This window comes from Xenopus tropicalis, chromosome 1 (genome assembly GCF_000004195.4).
Source record: "Xenopus tropicalis strain Nigerian chromosome 1, UCB_Xtro_10.0, whole genome shotgun sequence".
Classification (NCBI taxonomy): domain Eukaryota; kingdom Metazoa; phylum Chordata; class Amphibia; order Anura; family Pipidae; genus Xenopus; species Xenopus tropicalis.
The window spans coordinates 154,783,517-154,809,626 of NC_030677.2; the positions used below are offsets into that span (position 1 = coordinate 154,783,517).

At 39.1% G+C, this 26,110-nt stretch overlaps 1 protein-coding gene across 1 annotated transcript in view; it reads right to left on the reverse strand.

Moving 5' to 3' along the window:
• Positions 1 to 871: 871 nt before the first annotated feature.
• The window catches only part of txnrd2 (thioredoxin reductase 2), a 60,961-nt gene continuing 35,722 nt past the window's right edge, over positions 872 to 26,110 (reverse strand). The window contains 7 exon segments of the mRNA NM_001127015.2: positions 872 to 1,366; positions 5,545 to 6,001; positions 8,246 to 8,343; positions 9,883 to 9,954; positions 14,611 to 14,703; positions 15,234 to 15,329; positions 17,446 to 17,582. Of these exon segments, the coding sequence (NP_001120487.2) occupies positions 5,872 to 6,001; positions 8,246 to 8,343; positions 9,883 to 9,954; positions 14,611 to 14,703; positions 15,234 to 15,329; positions 17,446 to 17,582 (626 nt within the window). The 3' untranslated portion in view covers positions 872 to 1,366; positions 5,545 to 5,871.

The window sequence follows — 26,110 nt, forward strand, 5'->3', positions numbered from 1 at the left end:
TTAGTAATTGTAGCTGCTACACTGCTGCAATCTGGAGACCAGTCAGGCCTGGGCAATGTAGAAAAGTGTTCCCCACACCTTAAAACTACTATAACTGGGTTCTATAAAATTGTCCCAGTTCACAAATAAACAGTTTATTGTATATTTACAGAATTCTACTCACCTGTAGTTATTTATTCAATGCAGACACACGGCACATTATTCCTGAGCAGTGCAGCACTTTTCAAATAACTACATTCACAGTTACCTTTTTAAGTACAAGACCTTTAGGTTTTAAGTTACTAGTGAGATTCTTGCACAAGAAAGCAGCGGGTGTATTTAGCCGGATGTGCACCATAATGTTGCACAGTGCAATCCAATCATACCCAGAGTAGCCTAGGGCCATTTTAGGGCTAATTTGCTCAAAAGGGAAAATATACCTCCATCTTTTCTGGCATGAGCTTATTCAACTGGAATTATTTAAGTAATTGTACAGGTATAGGATCTACTATCCAGAATGCTTGGGACCTGGGGCTTTCCAGATAAGGGTTTTTTCTTTAATTTGGATCTCCTTACCTTAAGTCTGCACAAAATCATTATGGGTTCATACATCTTAGTTACTTAAAGTACAGGGTACTGTATTATTTTTACAGAGAAAAAGGAAATACTTTTTCAAAATGAGAATTCTTTTCTTCAAATTGACTTTTTAGGAGATGGCCTTACCGTAATTCAGAGCCTTTTGGATAATGTATAATATACAGTTGTAAATTAGAAATGTTTATGTGGGGAAATGCTAACAGTCCAATAGACAGACAGTTTGACCTCCTGGGTCACCATACCAGGTATGTTTATTGCAAACAGATTAATCTCCCAACAATAAGGCACAAAACCATGATGTTAATAGTTTATTGTGTTTAGTGAATTTACCAGTAAATAGTGTCACACACAACAGAGAAGCAGAGATGCTCAGGCCTGTCCAGCCCACTGTGTGGGTTTATACACAAGCCTTCATTAGCTGATACCCCTTATGTGTCATTCTCAACGCTGTTGAAATCTATTAACAGAAACTCGCCACCCCTAAAGTATTCACCATAAATCTGTCTGTTGGCAAGGCATGACCACCAAATGCCATAGTAAAGCCATTATTAATCTATATATTATTTCCAATCTAGTGTATTTCCTATCTAGTTATGTTATCTAAATGTCATTATGTCCCACAGAAATCATTACACTGCACTGATGCAGTTTTTAAATTCTTCCAAGTGAAATCCTTTTCAGCTCAAGAATGGAGAAGGCCGTGCTATATGACTGATATCTAGTGAGTACATTATATGTAGATCCAGAGTTTGCAGCCTGGGGTAGGGTCCAAATTAATCCTGTCCGTTGTCTAGAGAAAAACAAAATGGCAAAATTAAATGATGTACAGACAGTGGTCCTCCAGCTGTTCCTGAACTTAGATCCCAGACAGCCTTAGCTTGTCAGAGGGGCTGGAGGTTGTAGTTCAATTCTCACAATCCCTGATATTTGTTGTACAATACATCTCTTGCACTTTTACCACTAACTCTCTATGTGACAAATGCCCTTTTTGACCTACCCTAATATCAACCTATACACATAGCGTAATGCTACCTCTGCAATGCGCATAAAGGTGCAGGTGTGCACGTATATATATACATACACACAGTGTATTTGTCCTGGACGAGAGGCAGAATACAAACTATTTAAGGAATGAAAACACTTGCACATTAATGGCTGCTGTTCCAGCGACTAACCAAACTATGCTCCAGCACTAGAAAGCGCCTCTATTCTATATAGCGGAACAGAGCAGCTGTATGTGCACAGGCCGATCCCTGCTACAAAGAAAATATATTATTCTGTATTACAAAGGCCTCAAATCTAAAGCTTATGTCACTTTCATTTGTTTACAAAAAGGCATTCTTTCTGAATAGCCCATAATAAAGGTCAAGGAAAGCCCAATTCGCCGGGGGGTTGCCAATTCACTGCTCCCCCCCTCCCAGTGACATAAGACACAAGCATATGCATCAGAGTAAAATTCGACAATTATACTGGGCATGTTCGAGTCTAAGTTTGGAGAGGTAGGTCTGGGAAAGAGAAGCAAGATGGCAGCGCGGTGCTGTTTATTTTTTTCTTCGGCCCAGTGAACTTTTACTAAAAGGGACAGGGGTGGGAAAAACATAATTCAATTTATTTGGGGTGAATAAAGCTGGGCAAACATGTAAAGATCCACTCGTTTGGTGAGGTTGTGATCCTTCCCAAACATTCCCACCTTGGGCCCACAACATTTGGATCACAACAAAGATATGCAGGCTGTCAGAACCTCATTAAGAAGCCGATGTGGTCCTCATCTTGATGGGATTTTTAAACCATCAGAAGGCCCCATTTAAGGGCAGATAAGCTGCTGACATGGTTAGAATGAGCAGCACATTTAAAATGCTGAGCACAATTGTCTCTTCTTCATGTATTTATATTAAGATATACAGTTTGGTTGGAGCTACAGCCTAGCAAATCTATAATGGACAATTTGGCTTCTTTCAGTCTATGTAGCAACACACTCAACATTATTTTCTACTGCAGTATTAAACTAAGTAGCAAGCAAATGCAATGCTTTTGGGTATGTTTCCATTTAAATAATAGAAGGTAGTGGAAAGTGAAATCCCTTCTGGCATGCACGCACAAAGCTCATCATCTCCTGTATTCACGCAGCCGAGCAGATCTGCCGTGCATGTTCCCTGGCCTTATGGAATATTCAATGCCAGATGTAATTTTTCAGATCTCCTTGTGGGAAAGACATGCCAGGGTAGTGATATTAAAACAGTTTCCTCAGGATGTCCTCTGTTATTTTTTATTGTACTGAAGGAGACACCAGGCCTTTGATGGTGGCTAGGAGCGTGATGTTGGTTTCAGGAATATTTGGGATCATAGCCGCAAATTATAGGCAGCAATCCAAAAGTATTTTTGTTCCCAATCTGTTTCCGCATGTAAAGTAATAACAGTGACGTGACTCTCTGTCTGAGCTGTAGAATCTAATATTAATCTACAGTGTGTCAGAAAGTAATCTATCTAGCTGCCCAGTTGCAGTCAATAGGAAAAGCACAGCAGTCTCTAATGCTAATCTATACCTCATTACAGACAGGGTCCTGGGCCGGCAAGACACAAAGAAAATACCCAGTGAGCCCCGGTCCTTGTGGGCCACTGACCCAGACATGCTCTACTCTGTCTGCCAGGAACTTTGGGCACTCCATGCCCCCTCGTCTTGGTCACGGCTGGGGGGTAGACAAAGTAAAACATACAGCATGTGAAGGGGGGGTGGTGGGAGTAAGGCTGGAAACGGGTTTAGGGAACCGCAACTAGGGTGGAGGCCCTCTAAGGTGAAAGCCCTGATAGGCCCCGGACACCCCAGTCCGACACTGGTTCCACAGCCCTACACAGTGGCACAATGCAAATTCTCACTACTGCTAAACCGAGCAGGTATTTTTTATGGAAACCTTCCACTTAATAATAAACATAAACGTCATTCTAGTGAAAGCTTATTGCCTTGGTAGCCAATCAAAATGAAGAACATGACTGAGATAATTCAAGTTCCTAGCAGCTTCCAGCATCTGGATTTGTCAGCAGGCAAACTATACCCAGAATACCGCAGTTCTCCTTTAAAAATTCTGATCCAAACAGACCTGATCTGATGATGACATTTCCATAGCTAGATAAAGGCAGTAGAAGTAGTAGATGTAGTCATGGAACTGGCTCATGGGGTAAAGTAACCAAATGGTAACATGCGGAGAGATATAAGAATTTCTTTCATTCCCAGACCTGGTGACATCAGACTTGAGTAGGCCCATCACAGCTTGGAAATATAAACCATGCTAATACCATGGAGTGAGTGCATGACTCTAACTGCTCCGCGTTATTCTAAAGCTGAGGACTTGTTTTTTTTGTGCTTATTGCCAAGTGCCGCCCAAATCTGGATAATATCTGTGAGTTGTACTCTAGTTTTCTTTCAGCCTGTGCTAATTTGTGTTTAGCAAACAAATAAAGGTGGCCATACATGGAACAATAAAAGCTGCTGATGGCAGTTTATCGGCCCATGTATGGGCCCCTCAAACAGGTTACTCAACCAATATCTGGCCTAATAGGTACAGGGCTGAACCCCTTCAGTTGTAAGTTATGAAGGGCGTTAAAACCATACTGTCTATCATGAGGACAATACTCCAATGAAGGCACTGGGGGGAAGGTCGTCACCAAGGAGTTTTATATTTGTATGTTATTGTTATTTATTAGCTATGTTTAGAAACTTGAAACCCAACACTGCTAAGGTAACAGTGAATGGAGAGGCAGTTGCACTGTGTTCCTATTCAGTTTCAAACTGTGGATGATACATATCATAAAAGCAATAAAGCTCAGAATGAGCCTATGGGAATGGGGAAGTGAAGTCTGGGTTGTCCCCTTGTTGCTGGAAGAAAGACAAACAGGATATGTGATACATCATAATTTCAGATCATACACTTGTACAAACTCTTAATGTTATTTCTTGGGGTCAGCAATGGGGAAATGGGGTCACTTCCTTCCAGTGCAATGCTACTTCCCTGTAATATGTGAAATCCATTCTTTGTACAAAAATTGTATTTATAGAGAATATGTCTTTGCCAGGGATACTGCCCTTTTTTGACACCAAGATGCAAGCGGCTAATATTCTAAAAGTACTAACACAGGATCTAGCAAGTATTTATGCTTAGGTCTTTAAATAGCAATGATTCATGTTGTAGTTATGGGTTACCAGTGCCATGTCCCATCTACTTCCTATAGGTGGCTCTCAAACTAAAGGTGTTCCTGTACCCTCTGCACAGCCATGTTGTACATTTATAGGGGACAAAATGCAATAACATAAAAGGTTTAATGTAAACCAGACACTTTATAAGGATTGTAAAACACAGAGCCATCCCTCATTTTCCCCACCATTTTCTACTTGAGCTAAAGCAAAAGTAACTTGCTAAATGAGTTAAAATACCATTGACCCCTCTAATGTAAGAATCACAACAACTCAACGGGTGGTTTCCTGAAGAGGCCAATGACTTTCTGAGGCCTAGGTACAACCCAGCAGGGATAAAGAATATTACATGTGTTGTGCTGACATCAGATGAGAGATGGCAAAGTAGAATGCTGTAGGGGCTTTCAGCATGTGTGCAGGAGGTGAAAATAACCTGACAGACGCAGATAAAATTAGATACATTTGCACACGTTTTATGCCTTTTGAAAACAAACAAAAAGACAGAGGTTGGAAGGTTCTTGCAGGGGCAGCCTAACATTTAGTACAGGCAGAAGAATGAGTTTCTAATGCTGAGATCTATAATGCAATCCTAGCATGTGGCAGACATAGAGAACCAGTGTGGTATGTTGGCTACACATTATGAGAGAGTGCTACATTCCTTCCTCTGCTCTCTGATGATAAATGAACAAAATGAATAAATAAGTACTTCTAATGCATCAACTCGTTGAAATATCCCCCAGGCAAGCAACAAGCAAAATAGTCAATGGCATTCCTCGTCTTACCTGTGGCCTTTGCATCTGCTGGTCTGTACTTCCACCTCCTGGATACTTGCAGTATACGTTTGTCATAAGCAGCTTCCCTCCCTTATCAACTCCTTTCCACTCCATTTAACACCAGAGATGTCATGAATGCTTTTGAGTTTGCTTGGAAAGATGCAGTGCTTGAGATTCGGTTACTCCTGGCAGAATATCTCCAAAATCATAACAGATTTTATTCTCACTAGCCTATCAGAGAAAGCACATTGGTGCAGCAATATTCCTTATTATTCAGCATAGCAGCCCTTTCTCTTGCCCACAGACAGCCGGTGATGTTTATTTCAGGGATGGCACTTAACCTCAGCAGCCGGTGACGGTAGGGTCTAGGCCAGAACGCTTGGTGATGTGCAGTTTGGTGACTTCTTCAGCACAGGTTGGATGAATCCCCACTGTGCGCATTAACTGGTGGTAGGTAGCTCCGCATCTGCGGGGGAAAAAGGAATTTTACAAAAAATGAAAACTGAATTGACTGCAGTTCCGTCTCTGGTTAACAATGTGATCAAATCTATTTAGGGAACTGAATTTCACACCAATATAGTACTTCTTTAAAAAATATATTCTAAATATACACTATTCAGGGACTATGATAAAGTTAGTTTTGAGTGGCACAACACAGCAGGGCACTGCCAGACATTTTCCAATAGTTGTGGGTTGGAGACTATTGGAGGGAAAAAGGGGTAAGAATCCATAATGATCCCCAGCAGTTTGTTGCACTTAGCTTAGTCAGACATATTACACAAATGTAACTTGCACACCATGGCTCTTGTGCCAGTCATGATGCCAGTGTTTCCCAAACTGTGCAGTCTAGGACCATGGTGGTGAGTGGGTAAATTACAGCCCGAAGGCCAGTAAGAGTGAGATTTGGGAAGAAAGCCTGTTTGTATCTTAGATATAGGTACCTATGAATACGTGTGCAGTCACACGAAACATGTTGGGTTTTTATCTTTAATAAAGCTTTTTTGAAATTTTATCCGCTGTCCTGGAGTCTGACGAGTGCATGCTGTTTTGTGCTGGCTATTAAAGTTGAATCTCCCCATGCTGCGGATCTGGGGCATTGCACCCGGGCCACCAAAAGGAAGCAGTGAGTGAACATCCTGCATTTTGAATTTACATGAGCATCTACCCCCCAGAACGAAGAGAGAAAAAAGTGATAAGCGAAAGGTTCGGGGCATAAGCACCTGAACCTACTATTTAATTGGGTGAGCGTGAGCGCTAATTAAAATATAAATCAGATTTTTTTATCTGTAGTGGGAAGGACTGTGAGCCCCCGAACAAACAAATAGTAAAAGGTCACCTGAATAAGCCCCAGTACATAATTTATATACTGTTCTGGCAAAATAAATTGGAGGCACACGTAATGCCTGTGACAGATTAAGGGAATAACCTTAGCCCCTCATGTTGTAGTTGAACAAGCTGAAGTCCTAAGCATTCCCTGTAGTCAGTGGGATGCTGGGAGTTGTTAGATCAAGAAAAGTTGGGGGTGGGGTTTAAAGGACAGACATTTCTAAAACAAAAGGAAGGAAAATCTAGCAATTACTTCAGCTACTAATATCCACTTTACCAGGGGCGTTTTCTGACCAGGGGATGCCTCTCTAAGGGCAGGGTAAATACCCCTATTCCCCCCTAGCTCGTCCCTAAACATACAGTTTTACAAGAAGAAATTCCTACAAAGTAGATAATACTTGCATTAAAATCAAAGGTTGTATGCAGTGTGGGACAAGGTATTTTGCAGTTCTTCTACCTCCTGCCACAACATGTCACTTGTTTGAACACAAAACACTTCATTTTTAATAGGATGAAGGGCAGACTGAGGAACAAGAAAGGCCAGCAAAGGTGGAAATGGGAGATTATTGCTGCTCTTAGCTGTGCCTCCTGATCCATTGCTCAGCTGTCAGTCTGTAGCTGCAGGCCGACCAGACATGAGCAGAGTGACACCATCTCCTGAAAATCTGATCAAAGACAGACCTGCTGCGACTTGGAGCCAAATCGGTTTAACCCTATATCTTCCCAGTCTAGATAGGAGTGGGCCTGCTGCCAGCCAGTGTGAATGGTGTGGGTACAGTGGCACAGTGTCAGCAGTGCAAAGAGAGGCCAGCAGGGTATAACACATGTTCCACACTCTTCTTGTTCCACTGCTAACTTTGGGTAGAGGTGCCATTTATCTCCTGATACACAAGTTATAGGGAATGCAGTTAATACACATAACCACTATGTTGTTTACCCTAGGGATGCACCTTGTACAGGAGCCTAGAGAAAAAAGTGTGAGTCTGATGTTTGCCCTGGGTATTATTTACATAAGGCTATATGTACTGCATGAAGCTCAGTACAGTGTTTGCGAGTAGCTATAAAATGTTCTCACTTTTAGTTTTTAATATACTCATTACATTGTAAGATGCCATTGCTAGAAGAATTTTGGTCATCTCTAAAAACAAAGTTTGCAGTGTATTTAAAATAATTATGATTCCTTAACTGTATTTCCTTACTGTGACTGCAAGAGCCCTGCTATGCCCTTTCCAAATTGAAATTCATTATAAAAAGAATTCTAGTCTTTACACACTCCTCTTACTGCTTTTCAAAAATGCCCTTGCTTTATCAAAGTAAAGATGGCCAAAGTAGCAGTGTTTTGCTTTCCTTATTCTACACAAGCTGATTTGTTGTCTTAACATACTTAATTCCCAGAGCGAATCCTTGGATTACTTCTCCAGCATTTGGGCCTGTAAAATGTAGGCCCAGAATCCTCTGATCCTGTGTTCTGAGGCAAATTATCTGTAAAAAAAAAAAAAAAAAGAAGATAGTGTGGCCTTGTTATATACTTCCATTTTTCCTTCCTTCCTTTTCTTCAGCACCTCCATATATATATATATATATATATATATATATATGTATATATAAATATATAAAATATCAGACAAGGTCGGCACTCATGACAAATCAGTAATGGAAGCCTGGGTGCAGTCCTCAAAAAGTGTAGACAATCAATCAAAAAAAGGGAGCCGCTTCACACAGGTCTTAACATAAAGTTTAGTAATTTATTAAATAACAAGGGAAGAACTGACGTTTCGGCTACTCCTGTAGCCTTTTTCAAAGTTTGAAAACTTGTTATTTAATAAATTACTAAACTTTATGTTAAGACCTGTGTGAAGCGGCTCCCTTTTTTTGATTGATTATATATATATATATATATATAAAATCTATCCCCAAATCGTTCTTATCTACATTTGTGGAAGTGGGACTCTCACTCACATGAAAGTTCATATCTGCAATATTTATGTCATAAAAATGTAAAAAAATAACCTTTAGGACTGAGAGTAGGGATCGACAGAAATATAATACTTGTAATTCTCAAGTTCTAGTAATTCTAAACAAAGCTCTATGCCAGCCGTTTCTTTCTGACAAAATCTCCCTAAATGTTATTCATTTTTGTTTTAAATGCAAGAAATCAGGACTTTTTGAGCAAGCATTGTAAGCTGTATGGGGAAAGGATTCCTTCCTACTGTGTCTTTTAGCGCATGGCTCCTAATTTGAGTATATTTATACGTATTTATTACTGTGCTTCTTCAGACCACAAGACATTTCACCTCAGTCCATCTTAAATGACCTTGGGCCCAGAAAAGGCCCATGTTTATATATGGTTTATTCTATACATGGTAGAGTTGTTGTAAATCATTTTCAGAAAGAAAAATATTTTTAGTTTCAACATTTGATATGTTGTACCATTTGCAATTAAATATAGGGCTTAAATGATTTGCAAATCATCCCATTTTCTGTGGAGAAGGAAAGGTAAAAACTAAGTAAGCTTTATCAGAAAGGTCTATGTAAATACAGCCATAAGCACTCACAGAAACGCTGCACTGAATTTCTTGCCTCCCTTTTTGTAAAAATGTTCCTAAGGTATCTGACTTCCTCTCTCAGAAAAATCCTTCATTCTGGGGGCTCCTGCTCCCCCCTCCCAAAAGAATTCATAAAACTCACTCCCCCCCACCCTTAGGAATGTGTGATCTGAGCTATAAGTGCTAGCTGCAAGCACAACAAAGCTAAAATGGCAGCTGCAATCTTAAACAAAGAGAGAACGCTTCTAGGGCTCCTTACTCAGGTACGGTAATGATGTGGCAGTAAAATGCCAAAATGACTTTCATTCTCCTTTAAATCTGTTATAGCACTTAAATTTAAAAGAAAAAACGGATAGTATCCCTTTCATAGGCTTGGCTTTCAGCTTCTATTTTTCCTTGTGTGATGTACAGAGAAACAGCTACTTACCCTTGTCTAACCATCATTATGAATTATGAAAAACTCATAACCACTTACCTTTATATAGCACTGAGAGCCATTCCTTTCAGCCACAATAAACTCTAGAGGTTTATAAAATGCATGGAAAACCTGAAAAGAAAATATAGAGGTCATAATAGCTACAGGACAGCATCTTGCTACTTTTAGTAGCTCAGTGGGTAGACAACTTCACAAACGCTTTTTATTTCCCTTTCAGGCAACTGCCTCTGGCCAGTAAGATTGATTATATGCAACTAGGCACTAACAGGCACACTTGCCAAAGTGTCAGATACTGCCCTGTGTATGGAAGCCCTTAGACATTATCTTACACAATAATACCCCCCATGTAACATAACAGAATGGCCAGCAAAAAGTTGAAGCAGCAGCTCTCACAAATGAGTAACAAGAATTTTGCTGCTGCAAATGTGGGTAACTGATACACACTCTAAAATAGTCAAGAAAGCAGCCTACACAATTCTTTCTGTGTTCCATGCTTTTTATAAACTGCTTGCAATATCAGTCATGCCTAGAGTGGCTACACACAAGGCAAAATTGGTTGGCAAATTAGTCACTCATGACAGAGTTGGAAGCAAAGGCTTATGTTGGGCAGGGACGCTCCTGCCACCCCACAAGTTACCAGGGGCGGCAAAAAGCCACTTTGCACATTTTATTTTTTAAGACAAAAATGACTCAATAATACTATTTGGTTATTTGGTAACATTTCAATGCTACATAATTAAAGGATAATAATACGTAAAATAGAACCAACTAAAGCAAGATTTTGAAGTCTTCATATTACTTGGTACCTCCAAGAAAAATATTTTTCCATTTACAAACGATGCTTTAGGAAGGCACACATTTAAAAGTGCTGCAAGCGCTAAGCAACATGAAAAGGAAGGAACTTTATGCTTTTATAAAGCTTTTTGCCCTACCCCACTTGAGAGAAATAAATACAAGGAGTACATACATTGACACTGTTAAAAGCCCAGCTGAAAGACTGTATTAAGGATACACACCATAGACTCTGGGTGGGAAATAACCAATCACTCCTCACTTTGACTGAATTTTTGAACATGAAAACCACATTAAAATGTTCTTTGAACTCCAAAGTCATCTCCAATGTGAAGAGGCAATTTCTGGTTCACTGAGAATATAAGAAGCTGCAGGAATTAGCCTGTGGATAGTTGTGAGTGCCGTGCAGCAAGGCGGCGTTCACTGGCAACCTTTGACTTAACATTGTGTACTGTGCCTTCCGCATATTGCCTGAGGTTCCAGGACCTGGTTAGTCTCATGGCTGTTGTCAGGGAAATATTATAGAGCCCCTGCAGCCATACTCAATCACTGGCTGTATCCATGTGTCAGTCACCCAGAGAGGTAGGAGGGACTGGACTTATAATATTTTTTGTAGTATATAACCTTACCACTGGTCAAATGTGAGCATTTTGTGGCCATATTCTACTCCATGGGTGCAGTGATGAATGCATGTAAGGTGCTGCCCACATGGGGTTGTAGTGGGCCATACTGCCATATCTAAGCTGGTGAAGAAAACGATTTGTATTCCATAAGCCCTAAGGGTAAGGCCCCACGAAGCGTTGGCTCTGCTACTCTCAACCTGGCATTTTTTTTCAGCCCGAGAGAAGTGGATCCGCTCCTGTATGCCGCTCCATTCATCTGCACAGCATCCGCTCGCTTGCAGGCACATGCAGCGGAGCAAAGTTTGGCCCGAAACTGCACAAGTAGGCGACTCCTAATCGGCTCTGCTACGTGTGCCTGCAAGTGAGTGAATACTGTGCAGATGAATGGAGTGGCATACAGGAGCTGATTATCTTCTCTCAGGCTGAAAAAAATGCCACGCTGAGAGCAGCTTTGTGGGCCTTACCCTAAGGGTTTTGTGGACTGGGAGAAACAGCAAGTAGTGCTATCCCAAACAGGCGTACATGGATGCACACCTCAAAGATGAGATGGCTCAGCAGAAGGTGGATCAAGATGAAGAAAATCTGGAGTGGCTTTACAAGTGCTTCTTACTCTACTAACCTGAGCTACATTTTTAACCCACCTAATAGTTAAAGAGAAAACATACAACCCAATTTAAAGAGAAATGTATCCCCCTTTTGACATCAGTAGGGATTATGTAGAAAAGTTGCATAAAGACTACCTAAACTTCCACATATAATTCAATGTATTTTTTTTGTCTTTTTTACATAGATATACAGTATCTGAGTCCATAGATTGAAAGACAACCATAATACTCATATGACCCCTGTCCTAACCCCCTTTCTGGCTCACAGTGCCTTGCAGCCCCTCCCTCCAAATTGTTCCATTGTGACATGATGTTTTTTGGGACTTGAAGTCCCTCTGTTTTTCCATAGCTGGTGGTACACAGATTCTTTGGAAAACACTGAATTTTAGGAAGGCAAATTTTAGCTCCTTAAGGGCAGCGCTTCAGGGCATAGATTGGGGCATTATGTTTTCTGATAAAAATACAGAGCAGAAATGGTTGTCATTTAAAATGATATTAAATCATTACTGTTCTCAATTCATTCCATTAATAAGAAAAAGTAGAAGTGTTAAGAATCACCCTATGTGGCTTAACTCTGAGGTAAAGAAGTTAATAGGGAGAAAAAGGAAAGCTTTTAAGAAATATAAGTCAGAGGGGACAGTAGCTGCGTTTAATGAATATAAACACTATAACAAGTGTTGTAAAACAGCAATCCGGAAGGCAAAGATAGAAAATGAGGAGCGCATCGCGGCCGAGGCCAAGACTAACCCCAAAAAGTTTTTTAAGTATATTAATAGTAAAAAGATGCAGGTTGAGGGTGTGGCCCCATTGAGTTATAATAACAATATGGTTACAGCGGATACAGAAAAGGCAGATGTGCTTAACCAGTTCTTTTCTTCTGTGTATACAGTAGAGGAGCCAGTGGGCCAAGTCCCACCCAATAGCTTCACTGTTGCCTCAGCTCCAACTATACAGTGGTTGGCACAGGATATGGTGCTTAAAGGGTTACACACGATAAATGTAAACAAGGCACCTGGGCCAGATGGAATACACCCTCGGGTACTGAGAGAGCTAGGGGCAGAATTACAGTGGCCCTTGTTTCTGATATTCTCAGACTCGCTCTCATCAGGTATGGTACCTAGGGATTGGAAGAAGGCGAATGTCACTCCCATATTTAAAAAGGGAGTAAGATCTCAGCCTGGCAATTATAGGCCTGTAAGTTTGACATCCGTGGTGGGCAAGTTATTTGAAGGCTTGTTAAGGGATCACATTCAAAATTATGTAGTGGAGAATGCCGTTATGAGCAGTAATCAGCATGGCTTTATGAAGGACAGGTCATGTCAGACCAATTTAATTGCTTTTTATGATGAGGTAAAGTAAGAAGCTGGACAGTGGGGATGCAGTAGATATAATCTATTTGGATTTTGCCAAAGCATTTGATACCGTTCCCCACAAACGACTGCTTTCTAAGCTAAGGTCTATTGGTCTTAGTGAAGTCATTTGCACATGGATAGAAAACTGGCTACAGGATCGGGTACAGAGGGTGGTTGTTAATGGCACATTCTCTACTTGGAGTAAGGTTCTCAGTGGGGTCCCTAAGGGTTCTGTACTGGGTCCACTTTTGTTTAATTTGTTCATAAATGACTTAGGGGAGGGTATTATGAGTAATGTATCAGTGTTTGCAGATGACACAAAACTCTGCAGACCAGTCAATTCTATCCAGGATGTGACATCCCTGCAGCAGGATCTTGACCAACTGGCAATCTGGGCAGCTAAGTGGCAGATGAGATTTAATGTGGATAAATGTAAGGTCATGCACCTGGGATGTAAAAATATGCAAGCCCCGTATACCCTTAATGGGACTGCACTAGGCAAATCCATAATGGAGAAGGACCTTGGAGTCCTTGTAGATAATAAACTTGGCTGTAGCAAGCAATGCCAGGCAGCAGCTGCAAGGGCAAACAAGGTTTTGAGCTGTATTAAAAGGGGTATAGATTCACGGGAGGAGGGGGTTATTCTTCCCCTTTACAGAGCACTGGTAAGGCCCCATCTAGAATATGCTGTTCAGTTTTGGTCTCCAGTGCTCAAACGGGACATTATTGAGTTAGAGAGGGTCCAGAGAAGGGCAACTAAGCTGGTAAAGGGTATGGAAAGTCTCAGTTATGAAGAAAGACTGGCCAAGTTGGGTCTGTTTACACTGGAGAAGAGGCGCTTAAGAGGTGACATGATAACTATGTATAAATATATAAGGGGATCATATAATAACCTCTCTAATGTTTTATTTACCAGTAGGTCCTTCCAACGGACACGAGGGCACCCACTCCGTTTAGAAGAAGGGAGGTTCCATTTAAATATTAGGAAAGGATTTTTTACAGTGAGAGCTGTGAAGTTGTGGAATTCCCTCCCCGAATCAGTCGTACTGGCTGATACATTATATAGCTTTAAGAAGGGGCTGGATGGATTCTTACCAAGTGAGGGAATACAGGGTTATGGGAGATAGCTCTTAGTACTAGTTGATCCAGGGACTGGTCCGATTGCCATCTTGGAGTCAGGAAGGAATTTTTTCCCCTCTGAGGCAAATTAGAGAGGTTTCAGATGGGGTTTTTTGCCTTCCTCTGGATCAACTAGTAGTTAGGCAGGTTATATATAGGCATTATGGTTGAACTTGATGGACGTATGTCTTTTTTCAACCCAACTTACTATGTTACTATGTTACTATGTTACATAGGGACTTCATCAGGGCCACCATGAGAAATTACAAGGCTCACCTCAATGTTATCATCTCCGTAGCGCTCTTTTGCATCCTCTTCCGATATCCCAACGCAGCCATATTCCAAAGGAGTGAACACAGTAGTTGGGACCTACAAAATTATACTGGTCTAAATTTCACTCAGAAATGTAGTAAATGAAAGTTATTGGATTGTGGGAGACAGTAGTTTAGAGCAAGATGGATAGGTTAGTAAAATAAATTAAAAAATGCTACAGAGCTGTCACTTCAAATAATCACGCCAAATGTCAAGCCTTGTGCCAATTAATGCCAAACTTTAGAAATAAAACCTTTCAGATATACCCATTACCATAAGATTCTACGCTAACAATACATTAGAAAAGTAAACATATTTATACATTAGAAAAAGCCCCACAATGGAGTGATTATAATTACAATTAACAATAGAGCAGGTACATATGATTTGTTGATAAATTCAGCTTGTAACCTATAATATGGAAAGAATCATCAAATATGGAATGTGCAAGCGTTGCTCATCATGGTATTTTAGCATACCAGAGAAGTCTGTGTAGCGCTAACAGATTAATACATATCATTTTAAGCAATGACATCCATGTGAGTTATGCAGAAGTCCTAAAAACAAGGAAACCATACGTTACTCACACTGTCATAATCCATCAGTTCTGCTGAGCCAGAGAACAGCCGACTAGCCAAGAGCTTCCCAGCAGCAATCGCTGTTGGGGTTAACTCTGGACGACCCTGAAAGAAGGATTATGTTTAGCAGTTGTCTCTTTATCTAGTGAAGTGAAAACCAAAAAGGAAAAAAAGTTGGCACTAAAGTTAAGGTCAACTTATATTTAAAGCTTATCATCACTTTCTAAGTGCTGGCCGCCATGTATTACTATGCAGCAGGTATCCCTCACAGGTTTCAATAAAATCCAGTGATATATCAATTGTGTCAATTTCATGAATTCTTGGACCTGTGCCACTCAAAAGGTCAATTAGATATATTAAACAAATCAAATCCGGGCCAGTTTTTTAAGATTGCTGCACCATGTTGAACCAATGGATAAAATAACATTTTTATTTTCACTACTGTAGTAACAGAAATGGACTAGCAGGTACTTTAACCGTGTCACATTAGGATGAATATATTGTGAGCCCTTACTCATGGCACATTAGGTCATGTAAAATTGTCATCACACAACTATTTGCAGTTTAGAATTTAAATGATCATGAATAATTTTAATTTATGCAGTTTCTACACGACCACACAGATTTACAGAGAAGCTGCGTAGGTTTCTTTAAATAACGTGAGTGACTCCATGCTCAGCTTGGATGGAGCACGGCTGGCAGCCATCACTGAAGAATAAGAACATGTTGTAATCCGACAGTTTGAGGGGAAAACGCCGGAAGATTGATGTGGCAAATAAATGTGCTGCTCCAAGTTTTTCCTCCAGGGAGGCTAATTATCCAAACATCTTGCAGTAAGTGCTCACTTTGCATTAAACAATCAGGACTTTAGTACTGCATTGATTACAGAATTTGTTTAAGGACAACTCACCTCCAGTCTACAGTCTATGTATTAAAGGGAATGAAGTAAAAGTCAAAACTTTGTTAATTGGCTGATGAGACCTAGCATGTATGTGTGCACCATGAATTGTATCATCCCATGGGAGCAGCCCTTAGTACTTAAAATGACAGTTTTCTATTTAGGAGTACCCAATGGGACACACTACTAGAAAAGTATATTATGAAAATGGTTTATTTAGATGAAGCAGGGTTTTTCATATGAGCTGTTTCAGGCAATATATTTTTTTATAAAAACCTACACTGTTCGGGGGTATAGTTTCCTTTAAGATAAGTAAGCAGGTAAAGTCTTAGGCCTTAAGTCCTGTTTTCCAATGAATCTGAATATATTAAGGTACCTGCTGTTGTTTGGAGATATTGTTGGATTTTACCAGATCCAGCCCATACCTTTTGTGTCATAAACACAAGGTTATTGTTATGAGTGCTATTGGTTAAAGCATTAGCAGTCAGCACTACATATGCTGAGAGTAACACATATCAAATAGACTTGTGACATTAGTCAGATTAAAAAATGTTTCTGATCCATGCATTGCCTTTTTGCCTCAACCTTTTTATTGGACCACAAAGTACAAGATTATTGAAGCAATACTGAGTAAAAGCTCCATCATGCTAAGGCAAGGATTCTCAAATTTGTTTTTTTTTTTTAACTCATGACCCACATGCTGTTTAAAAATTGTTAGTAAGCCACACAAAAATGAAAAAAGTTCTTTGAGGATGCCAAATAAGGGCTGTGATTGGGCATTTGGTAGCCCCTATATGGACTGATAGCCTGCAGGAGGCTCTGCTTAGAGTAAAACTGTGTCTCTGGGCTTCCAAAACTTTTCTCCAAGCCAGAGATTTAAAAAAATGGGCACCTACTTTGAGGCCACTGGGAGCAACATGAAAACATGTTGCTCACGAGCCACTGGTTGGGAATTACTTTGCCAGGGAACAACTGGATTAAAAAAATAAAGAAATTAAAGATTGTCTGTGCATACTTTCTGAGGATTCTCCTGAGAAAAGGCATTAAGCTCTCTAGCAGTTCTCCTCTGAGACAGTAGGTGTGGACTGTAGGCTGTGGGCTGGCCAGCAGTACAGTAAGCCAAATGCATTTGGGTTGGACTGATACATAGAAAAGATGGCGGTGATAACAGGCTAGCTAAAGACGGTGATAGCTGCAATTTATCAAACCACTGTACATGTACATTACCAAAAAGAGAGACGGTGGAAACATATTGATGCAATACTTTGCAGATAAGGAAGTAACAACTGATTACAATGCTAAAACTTTTTATGGATGCCACACCTCAGTTATGTCACCAATAGCATAAATGTGTGGGACAGACGTGGCTTCTGAAGCATTGACAATGATCTTTCCTGTGTCTGATTTGACATCCACTCCCACCTTCTCTAGATTAAGATACTGGGTTTCAGCAGCACGTCCTAAAGGAGGCAAAAAATAAAATCAATTCAGCATAAAAAAAAAAAAATCAATATTCTTTTTAAGACAGAAATGGCTAGACAAAGAATTGAGATTTCTGCATGGCGTTTCATACAGTAAAACAAAACTATCCAACCAGAGGTATGAATTTTACACACTAGCATACCCCACCACACTGCCCTAATACAATTATGTCACATCTAAGAAGAACACAACTGAGCACCTATTCTTTGGCATCCTCTTGGAAATGTACATGAATGTACATGTACACAAATGCATCCAAATGCTAAATACCTGACAATATGCCAGCTAAATCTTACAATTCTAAAAAGTCTAGGTATTCATGCGAAAAGTAAAAAAAAATTAGGCTCTTCATGATTTTCTGTGACTTTTCTTGCACTGACTTTTTCAGTTCAGACTATTTAGTAACAATTTTTGGTGCTTTTACTTTGAGGTATTCGTTTTTTGTATTTTTTGGTACTTTTACTTTGAGCTATTAGTTTTTTGTATTTTTTGGTCCAGCTATTCATGCTATTTAATGGATGTAAAATTCACGATTCGAGGTAATAAATTTTTTTTTTTGCGCATTTCAGCATCCATTTTTTTTGTAGTGGTTTTTAATAAATAACTAGGCATTAGGTATTTTTTAACAAGTGAGTTAAAGTCATGGTAGAAAAAAACCTCTAAAATGATACAAATTCGAATTTTGATAAACGGCCTTCCCCCTGAGCAACTTAATGGCCCATTAATGTGCAGCTATGAAAATGCTGTGTGACAAGGGTGATTGATGCAGTCCTTTCAAGACCCTATTATGATCTCAGTGTTGATCGGATCAGACTAAAAGTGGCCATACATAGGAAGATTCGCTAGTTTGGCGAGGTCGCCAAGCAAGTAGATCTTCCCAATATGCCAAACGATCGAATTACAGCAGAGGGCATAGGCTTTGTCGGATTGGGGACTGCATCAATGAGTCGATGGGATTTCCAGTTCGATGGAAAGTCAAACCTGTCCAAACAAGATCTGGTCAATTTTAGGCCAGATCTCAGTCGGGAAGGCCCATCGGGGGCCCGTACACGGACAGATAAGCTGCTGAATTGGTCTAAAGGAATCGAATTGGCAGCTAAAATCTGCCTGTGTATGGCCACTTTAAGTTAAACCACTTTTTGAGTTGCCCAATCAAGCTTTCCCTTGGAACTTGGAACCTTCAGCCAACTCACACAGGTAATCTGGGGCCAAAGTGTGAATTGCACCTCAGTATTTGTAGTATATGGTTCACTTTAGTATGCCCCTTACAATAAATAAAATGTAAATGATATACTTCATGTCAGAAAATTATCTGCATATAAAGTATGCTTTCAGTGGTGTTAATCTTGCTTTCTCTGCTTTTTGTTATGATTAGCTTCTTTCAAATAATGACAAACTGGTGATATAGGGCTTATTTATAGACACAAGCACAAATTCAAATATTGACAGGAACTTGTGGCACACACAAATATGGCTGTTCAGTCTTTTCCGATGTGCTATGAGTAATTGTGCACATGTACTAAAAGGAACCCTGCTGGAATTAACAGGAACTTTGAACTGTCACTAGTTTCTTAAAGGGACAGTAACACCAAAAAATGAAAGTGTATAAAAGTAATTACTATATAATGTAATGCTGCTCTGTAGTGGTACAACTGGTGTGTTTTCCTTAGAAAGAATACTATAGTTTATATAAATAAAGCTGCTGTGTAGCCATGGGGGCAGCCATTTACAGGAGAAAAGGCACAGGTTACTTAGCAGATAACAGATAAAACCCCATTATATTCTACAAAGCTTATCTGTTATCTGCTATGTGCCTGTGCCTTTTCTCCTTTTTCCCAACTTCAATGGCTGCGCCCGTGTTGACATAGCAGCTCATTTATATAAACTATATTAGTGTTTCTGTTGCAAACTTACCAGTTTTACCAGCACAGGGCAATTGTACATTACATTTTAATTACTTTAAAACACTTTCATTTTTTGGTGTTACTGTTCCTTTAAAGGAACAGTAACATCAAAAAATGAAAGTGTATAAAAGTAACTAAAATATAATGTGCTGCTGCCCTGCACTGGTAAAAGTTGTGTGTTTACTTCAGAAAGTCTACTATAATTTATATAAATAAGCTGCTATGTAGCCATGGAGGCAGCCATTCAAAGGAGAAAAGGCACAGGCACATAGCAGATAACAGATAAAACACTATTGTATTCTACAGAACTTATCTGTTATCTGCTATGTAACCTGTGCCTTTTCTCCTTTTTTCCAGCTTGAATGGCTGCCCCCATGGCTACACAGCAGCTTATTGTATATATTATAGTAGTGTTACTGTAGCAAACACACCAGTTTTACCAGTGCAGGGCAACAGTGCATTATATTTGTATTACTTTAAAGCTTTTTCATTTTTTGGTGTTACTGTTCCTTTAAGTGGGTTGCACCTACATAGAAAATTACTTGAGTCCAGTGAATTGGAAGCTAACGCTATGGACACATACTGGAACTGACACAGTTTGTCTACAAATGAAGTTATTTAATTGTGCACAATAACTTTCACGTGATCCACCAAAGTGTAATGCTAATTTGCAGGTATTGGCAAATTGCATGCAAGTACCGCATAGCGATGTGTTCATAAATCGCTCTAATATGCACATTTATGCCCTCCACTAACAATAACACAACTGCTAATAAGAAGAAAACAGGTACAGTATAGGATTACCTGACAAGGGCTGGTTTAGCATACTCTGTATTAAAACACAACTGAACTATCATAACATGTGTAACAAAGGCAAAATGAAATGTGATCTCAGACTTGAAGTACTACAAAACCATGTTGGCTAATTGATTCTGTGTTGTTGTATTTAGGAGTATTCATTTCAGATAGAACAGATGTGCCAGGAATTTAGGCAGAGGGCACAGTTAAAGGTTATTTCAATTTAATAAAAAAGTACAACATGCACAATGATATAACCATTGTTAAATAAACAGATATTATTTTACTTTGATATATAAAAAAAAACAACTTTCCCAATGTATAAACTAGCATCAGCTATCGTGATGTGGCCTGTCTTGCAATTCTGTGGCCCGAGGCATAAAATGCCAAAAGGCAAAAGGAGGAAAAATCCAACGGCACCAGAGGATATAAAAACAACAAAAAATAAGGTAAGGTGAATAGCAAAACAATTTTAAAAAAAAATAATTGTTATTTGATATTTTCCAATAGAAAGCAAACTGAATTGAGAAGAAGGGCTCTACCTGGACATTTAACAAGCAGTAGAAACTCAGGCAAACAAAAGGCACAAAAGGAGTATTGACATGGAAAAGAAACAAGTCCTTTGAAGTAGGAGCCAGACAATTTTGGAGCAAACACATGGAAAAACCTCGCTTGTCAATTCTAAATGAAAAGCATCAATAACAGAAATACTTTCCTACATCTGTCAGGAATGCAGAGAGACCCTCACACCTTCCTCCTTCCCACTGAAAACAACAATGCCCAGCTCTGCAGGCCTTGGTGAGGATCTCTGCCTATAAATTTCATCTGCTCAAACCAACACTTCCTCTGGGAGCTCTGACTCAAGTTGTCGGCACTTGGCTATCTGTCTGTCTTTCCTCCTGTCATCCCCTCGGGGATGGAGATCTGCTGTTCCCTCTCTGCCCGCTGTTCTCCAAGCTGATGCTATCAAGCAACAAAAATAATAAACCTCCAGGACCTTATCTTGGCTCGGATGTGAAACAACTTCCTACTGTTGTAGCTCTTTGTGTATTGAGAGTTTTGGTCTGGATGTTCTGCAAATGGATAGCTAATGGGGTTTCCCAGCTTCCCCCTTTTCCTGTCTGTGTGGAGCCAAAAGCCAGCTTAGCACGCAAGGGCAGGGATGAACTCCATTCAGCGCATAACTACCAAGCCCAGTATGCTATGACAAAAACAACAGCTGAGTTTGTCAAAGCCAAAGCACTTAAGGTTTTCCGATTTACTGTCCCCACCTGTGAACAGCTTGCTTTAATCTCGCATAAAAAAACCCTCCATTCTCAAACACCCCTACATTTTCACTTTCTGACTTCCAAACCCATTCTCCTGGACATATCAAAGTGCAATTAAAACTTTACTCTAATACTGGATCTTAAATGGCAGCCAGCCACGCTAGCTCAAATTCCTCAACTAGGATTACATTTGGCAATCGGATTTTGTATCAAATTTGTAAGCATTTTGTAAGGAGGACCCCAAAGCATTTAGTCAAGTTGTTAAGGTTTTTAAATGCTTCAACATTTTCACATGCAGTCTTAATCCCCTGACTCCTTAGTCTGGCTTTTTTTCTTTCCACCTCCCGTAAATCAATTTTTCTCCAATGTGTCGAGGTACTGGTCTGTGAATTTGTGGAGCCAAATACAAAAAAAATAAAAAATATTGGCTGCTTTCTGACATGTTTAATATATTTTCCTATATAAGTCCTCTCTATGCCAAATGAAGGGACGGACCTGCTGCTCATTTCAGAAGCTTTAAACATAAGAAAGAAAATATGGAAACAATAATAAGATCTCAGCATTAAGATCTGAATGTAAAAGCCCACGCAGATGATGTGAATCAGGATGTAACTGAATCAGTAAAGGCAAAGCATACCGTTACATGAAGAGCACCTCATTAGGGATGAGTTCTTGGCATTATGTCTTTATATGGAGGCAAATGTTAGGCCGCTGGTACATAGGGTATTTGATCTGCCCTCATTTAGAGTACAGCAGCTGCTAGCCTAAGGGGATGATTTATCAACGGTCAAGTTTGATTTTTTTCTCGATTAAAGTTTTTTGGTGCTTAAAAAACTTGAACTTGAGTTATGGTTGGAAAACTCGAATGTCTGGTATTTATGTGCAAAGAACCCAAAAACTCAAATGTTAAAATTCCCCATCTAAAGCTTTCGAGTTTCTATAAAAGTCAATGGGAGTTGTCATAAGCAAAGTCAAGCTAAATTTTCAAACTCAAACTTTTCGAGGTCGTAAACTTGAAAAATTCAAGATATTGGAGTTTCTTATTCAAAGTTTCCTTATTAATAAATTGGTGACCATTCAGCATGCGAGTTTATTCGATTTAGAAAAACAAATTCGAATTCACAAACTCGAAAATTGATAAATAAGCCCAGAGAACATAGGCACACATTAATACATAACGAATAAGAAATGTAGCGGCAGCTACTATGGAAACATATGATTATTTTTCTGCACTGTTTAGGAAAAGGTCCAATGACTAGAAGCTGGGTTTCTCTACAATCCAAACAATACACCAGCCCTGTGCAGTGGAACAAGTTCAAGGGCAAATATATGAATGTATATATTTACCCTTTAGTGCAAGAGTCCCTCAACTTTTTACCAGTGAGCCGCATTCAAATGTAAAATGGGTTGGGTAGCAATACAAGCATAAAATGTTCTTGAGGGTTGCAATTAGTTATTTGGCAGCCCCATGTGAACTGGCAGCCTGCAGAAGGCTCTGATGGGCAGTACACGAGGGCTTATTTATCATACTGTGGGGGTAAAAAAGCAACCACGTACTTCAGTGTAAAAAGCTTGGCGTAAAATGAAATAGCCGCTTGAAAATGCTATGGGAAAATATGGTGTTCATCCAACACTTTTTTTTTATTGGTTTCATTTCAGAGTGACTTAAGCCTGAACTTACTTTACGCTTACATTTTTTCAACTGAATTACGCAAAGTGGTGTAAAATAATAAAGTTAAATATGGAGGTTAAGCATTGTAAAATATAACCCACATCTTGATAAATTTGCCATTTATTTTACACAGATTTTTACACTGTTTTTCAGGCATTAATCATTAAACACCTTATAATAAATAGGCCCCGTGGTTTTTATGCCTCCAAATCTTGCCTTCAACACAGGAGCTAAAAATGAGCACCTACTTTAAGGTTACTGGGAACAACATGTTGCTCACAGGCCACCGGTTGGGCATCACTACTTTATGACAATGCATACAGCGTCGAGTTCAGCCTAAAAACCGTGCCATTAGCCTAAGAGGCTCCAGAACATACTGTTTTTGGCAATGTTTCCTTGTATTTGTTACAGCATGTCTGGTGTACAATAAGAGATGCAGTGATGTATGCTGTTTGTTAATAGATACAACTTGCTTGGATTTAAAAAGTGCAAGTCATGCCAATCCCACTCTATATTATACAATATATGATGTTGCCAAACCTACAGGCATAAACAAGTTTACAAAATGTGAACCACAAACACCTAAATATAATACATAAAATAATAAATATATTGTGTAATTTTTATATAGTGTTAAATATTACAGCTTAAACATTCAAACAAATGCAGTTTTTTAACTGCCAAAATATTAAATCATATTGAATACATAGTTCTAATTGCCGTGCCTCTGTCCTCTAAAAAATAGAGGACAGAGGCACGGAATTGTGCAGTTCCATGTGGCATGTAGCATTTAGGGCAGAATTACAGAGAGTTTGTTGTATGTGGTCAGATTGACAGTTCTCGACCTATAAATCAGATGTACAGTACTTGCACATGCCTTAAAATTATGGAATTGATATTAAATCTAGTGTGTAAACTACAAGTAAGATTTACCATACAACATGATATAAATAATCATTAAGGGGTAAAAAGGAATAAGATACTTGAAAACATTGAAAATCACAAAACTATATGTTTGTACAAGGATGGTTTTATGCATAATAGGCTAATTGCCTTCTGAGGAGAGGAACAGAAATCTGGACTTTGGAATGGCAGTTGATGTGATCTAATTAGACTTTGCTAAAGCATTTATTACAATACCACACAAAAAGTTACTGGTTAAATTAAGGAATATTGGCTTGGGACATAATATTTATATTTGGATACAGAACTGGCTGAAGAATAGATAACAAATGGCAGTAAAGGGAGCCTTTTCTTATATGATAGGGGTCTGTGTTTGGCCCTTTGCTTTTTAACTTGTTTATTATATATGATCTTGAGGTAGACACTGAGAGTGCATTATCATACTAATCTATAAGTTCCATAAAGGATGCTGATATTTTGCAGGTCTGACTGCATTGAAAAACTAGGCAGCAAACTGGCAAATTAGGTTTAATGTTGATTAGTGCAAAGTTATGAACTTTATAAGACTAATTTAAAAAGTAATATTTAAATAACATTTTCAATAAAACAATGCTCTTAGGCCAAAAATATATCAAGCATAGATGAACCTTGCATAGAAAAAACTGCACTTGTTTTATTCAGCAAAACTGTTTATTTTCTCTATTTGTATAAATTACTGTGCTTGATCTGATCATACAGTAAAAGCTCCTACTATTTTTCATTTAGTTGGTCAGGCTTAAAATGGAGATATGTATGGCCCAACAGTATATGAGGAAAGAATATGAACCAGATCCAAGGCCTTTTGCCAATTTCCTTATGAAAAGATGTTTGTTGTAAGAGACATTATAAGCTGAATTATAGTCCTGAGTAAAGTTTACATTTATATTTATATACAGGTATAGGACCCATTATCCAGAATGCTCGGGACCAAGGGTATTCCGGATAAGGGGTCTTTCCATAATTTGGATCTCCATACCTTAAGTCTACTAAAAAATTAATAAAACATTAATTAAACCCAATAGGATTGTTTTGCATCCAATAAGGATTATTTATATCTTAGTTGGGATCAATTACAAGGTTCTGTTTTATTTCTACATAAAAAAAGGGAATCAGTTTTAAAATTCTGAATTTTTTGCTTATAATGGAGTCTATGGGAGACAGGCTTTCCGCAATTCGGAGCTTTCTGGATAACGGGTTTCCAGATAAGGGGTCCGATACCTGTATATATATTTATATCTGCTTTTATGGGGAGGTCACTTTGATAGGTGTTTCTATTTCTGCTTATTCTCCATTTCTAGAGTTCTCACATTGTATGTCATAGACAAAAATACAATATTACAAAAAATAAGCTAATATCTACAAACCTTTGCTCTAGCATACACTAGGCATGATGTGTGAATATAAACTAATAGCTTCAGACATTTACAGTTCTTTTAAAGAAATACTCACATTTTCTGCTGTTGGCACTCCTTTCCTAGCAATATAGGCTAGTATAGTACTTAACAGATAGCAATATTCTGATTAATGGAAGGATCAGGGGAGTATTAGGGCTTGTTCTCTGGTTCAAGGGTTAAACTTCCCCGCTGTAAAGACTCGGGAGCATTATCCCCGTGGGAGATCAGAAGGATCTTGAAACATGTGGGACTTATCAAAGCATGGCCCTCTGAACAAGTTTCTGTTTCACTGTTTAACTGAACTGGTGATAAAATTGACAGCAATCCCCTACAATTAAAATTGCAGCCCTGTGACAGATATCACTAAAATTCTAAAGAAATCTGATTACAGAGAATTGCTGATATTATTTATTTAGTTTTTGTAATCATTTTTACTTGGTTACCATAGGAACTGTAGTGCAGTCCCTTTGTGACCAGCCTGCAATATTTTATCAGTTAAAGGGGTAGTTCAACTTTAGGTTAAATTTA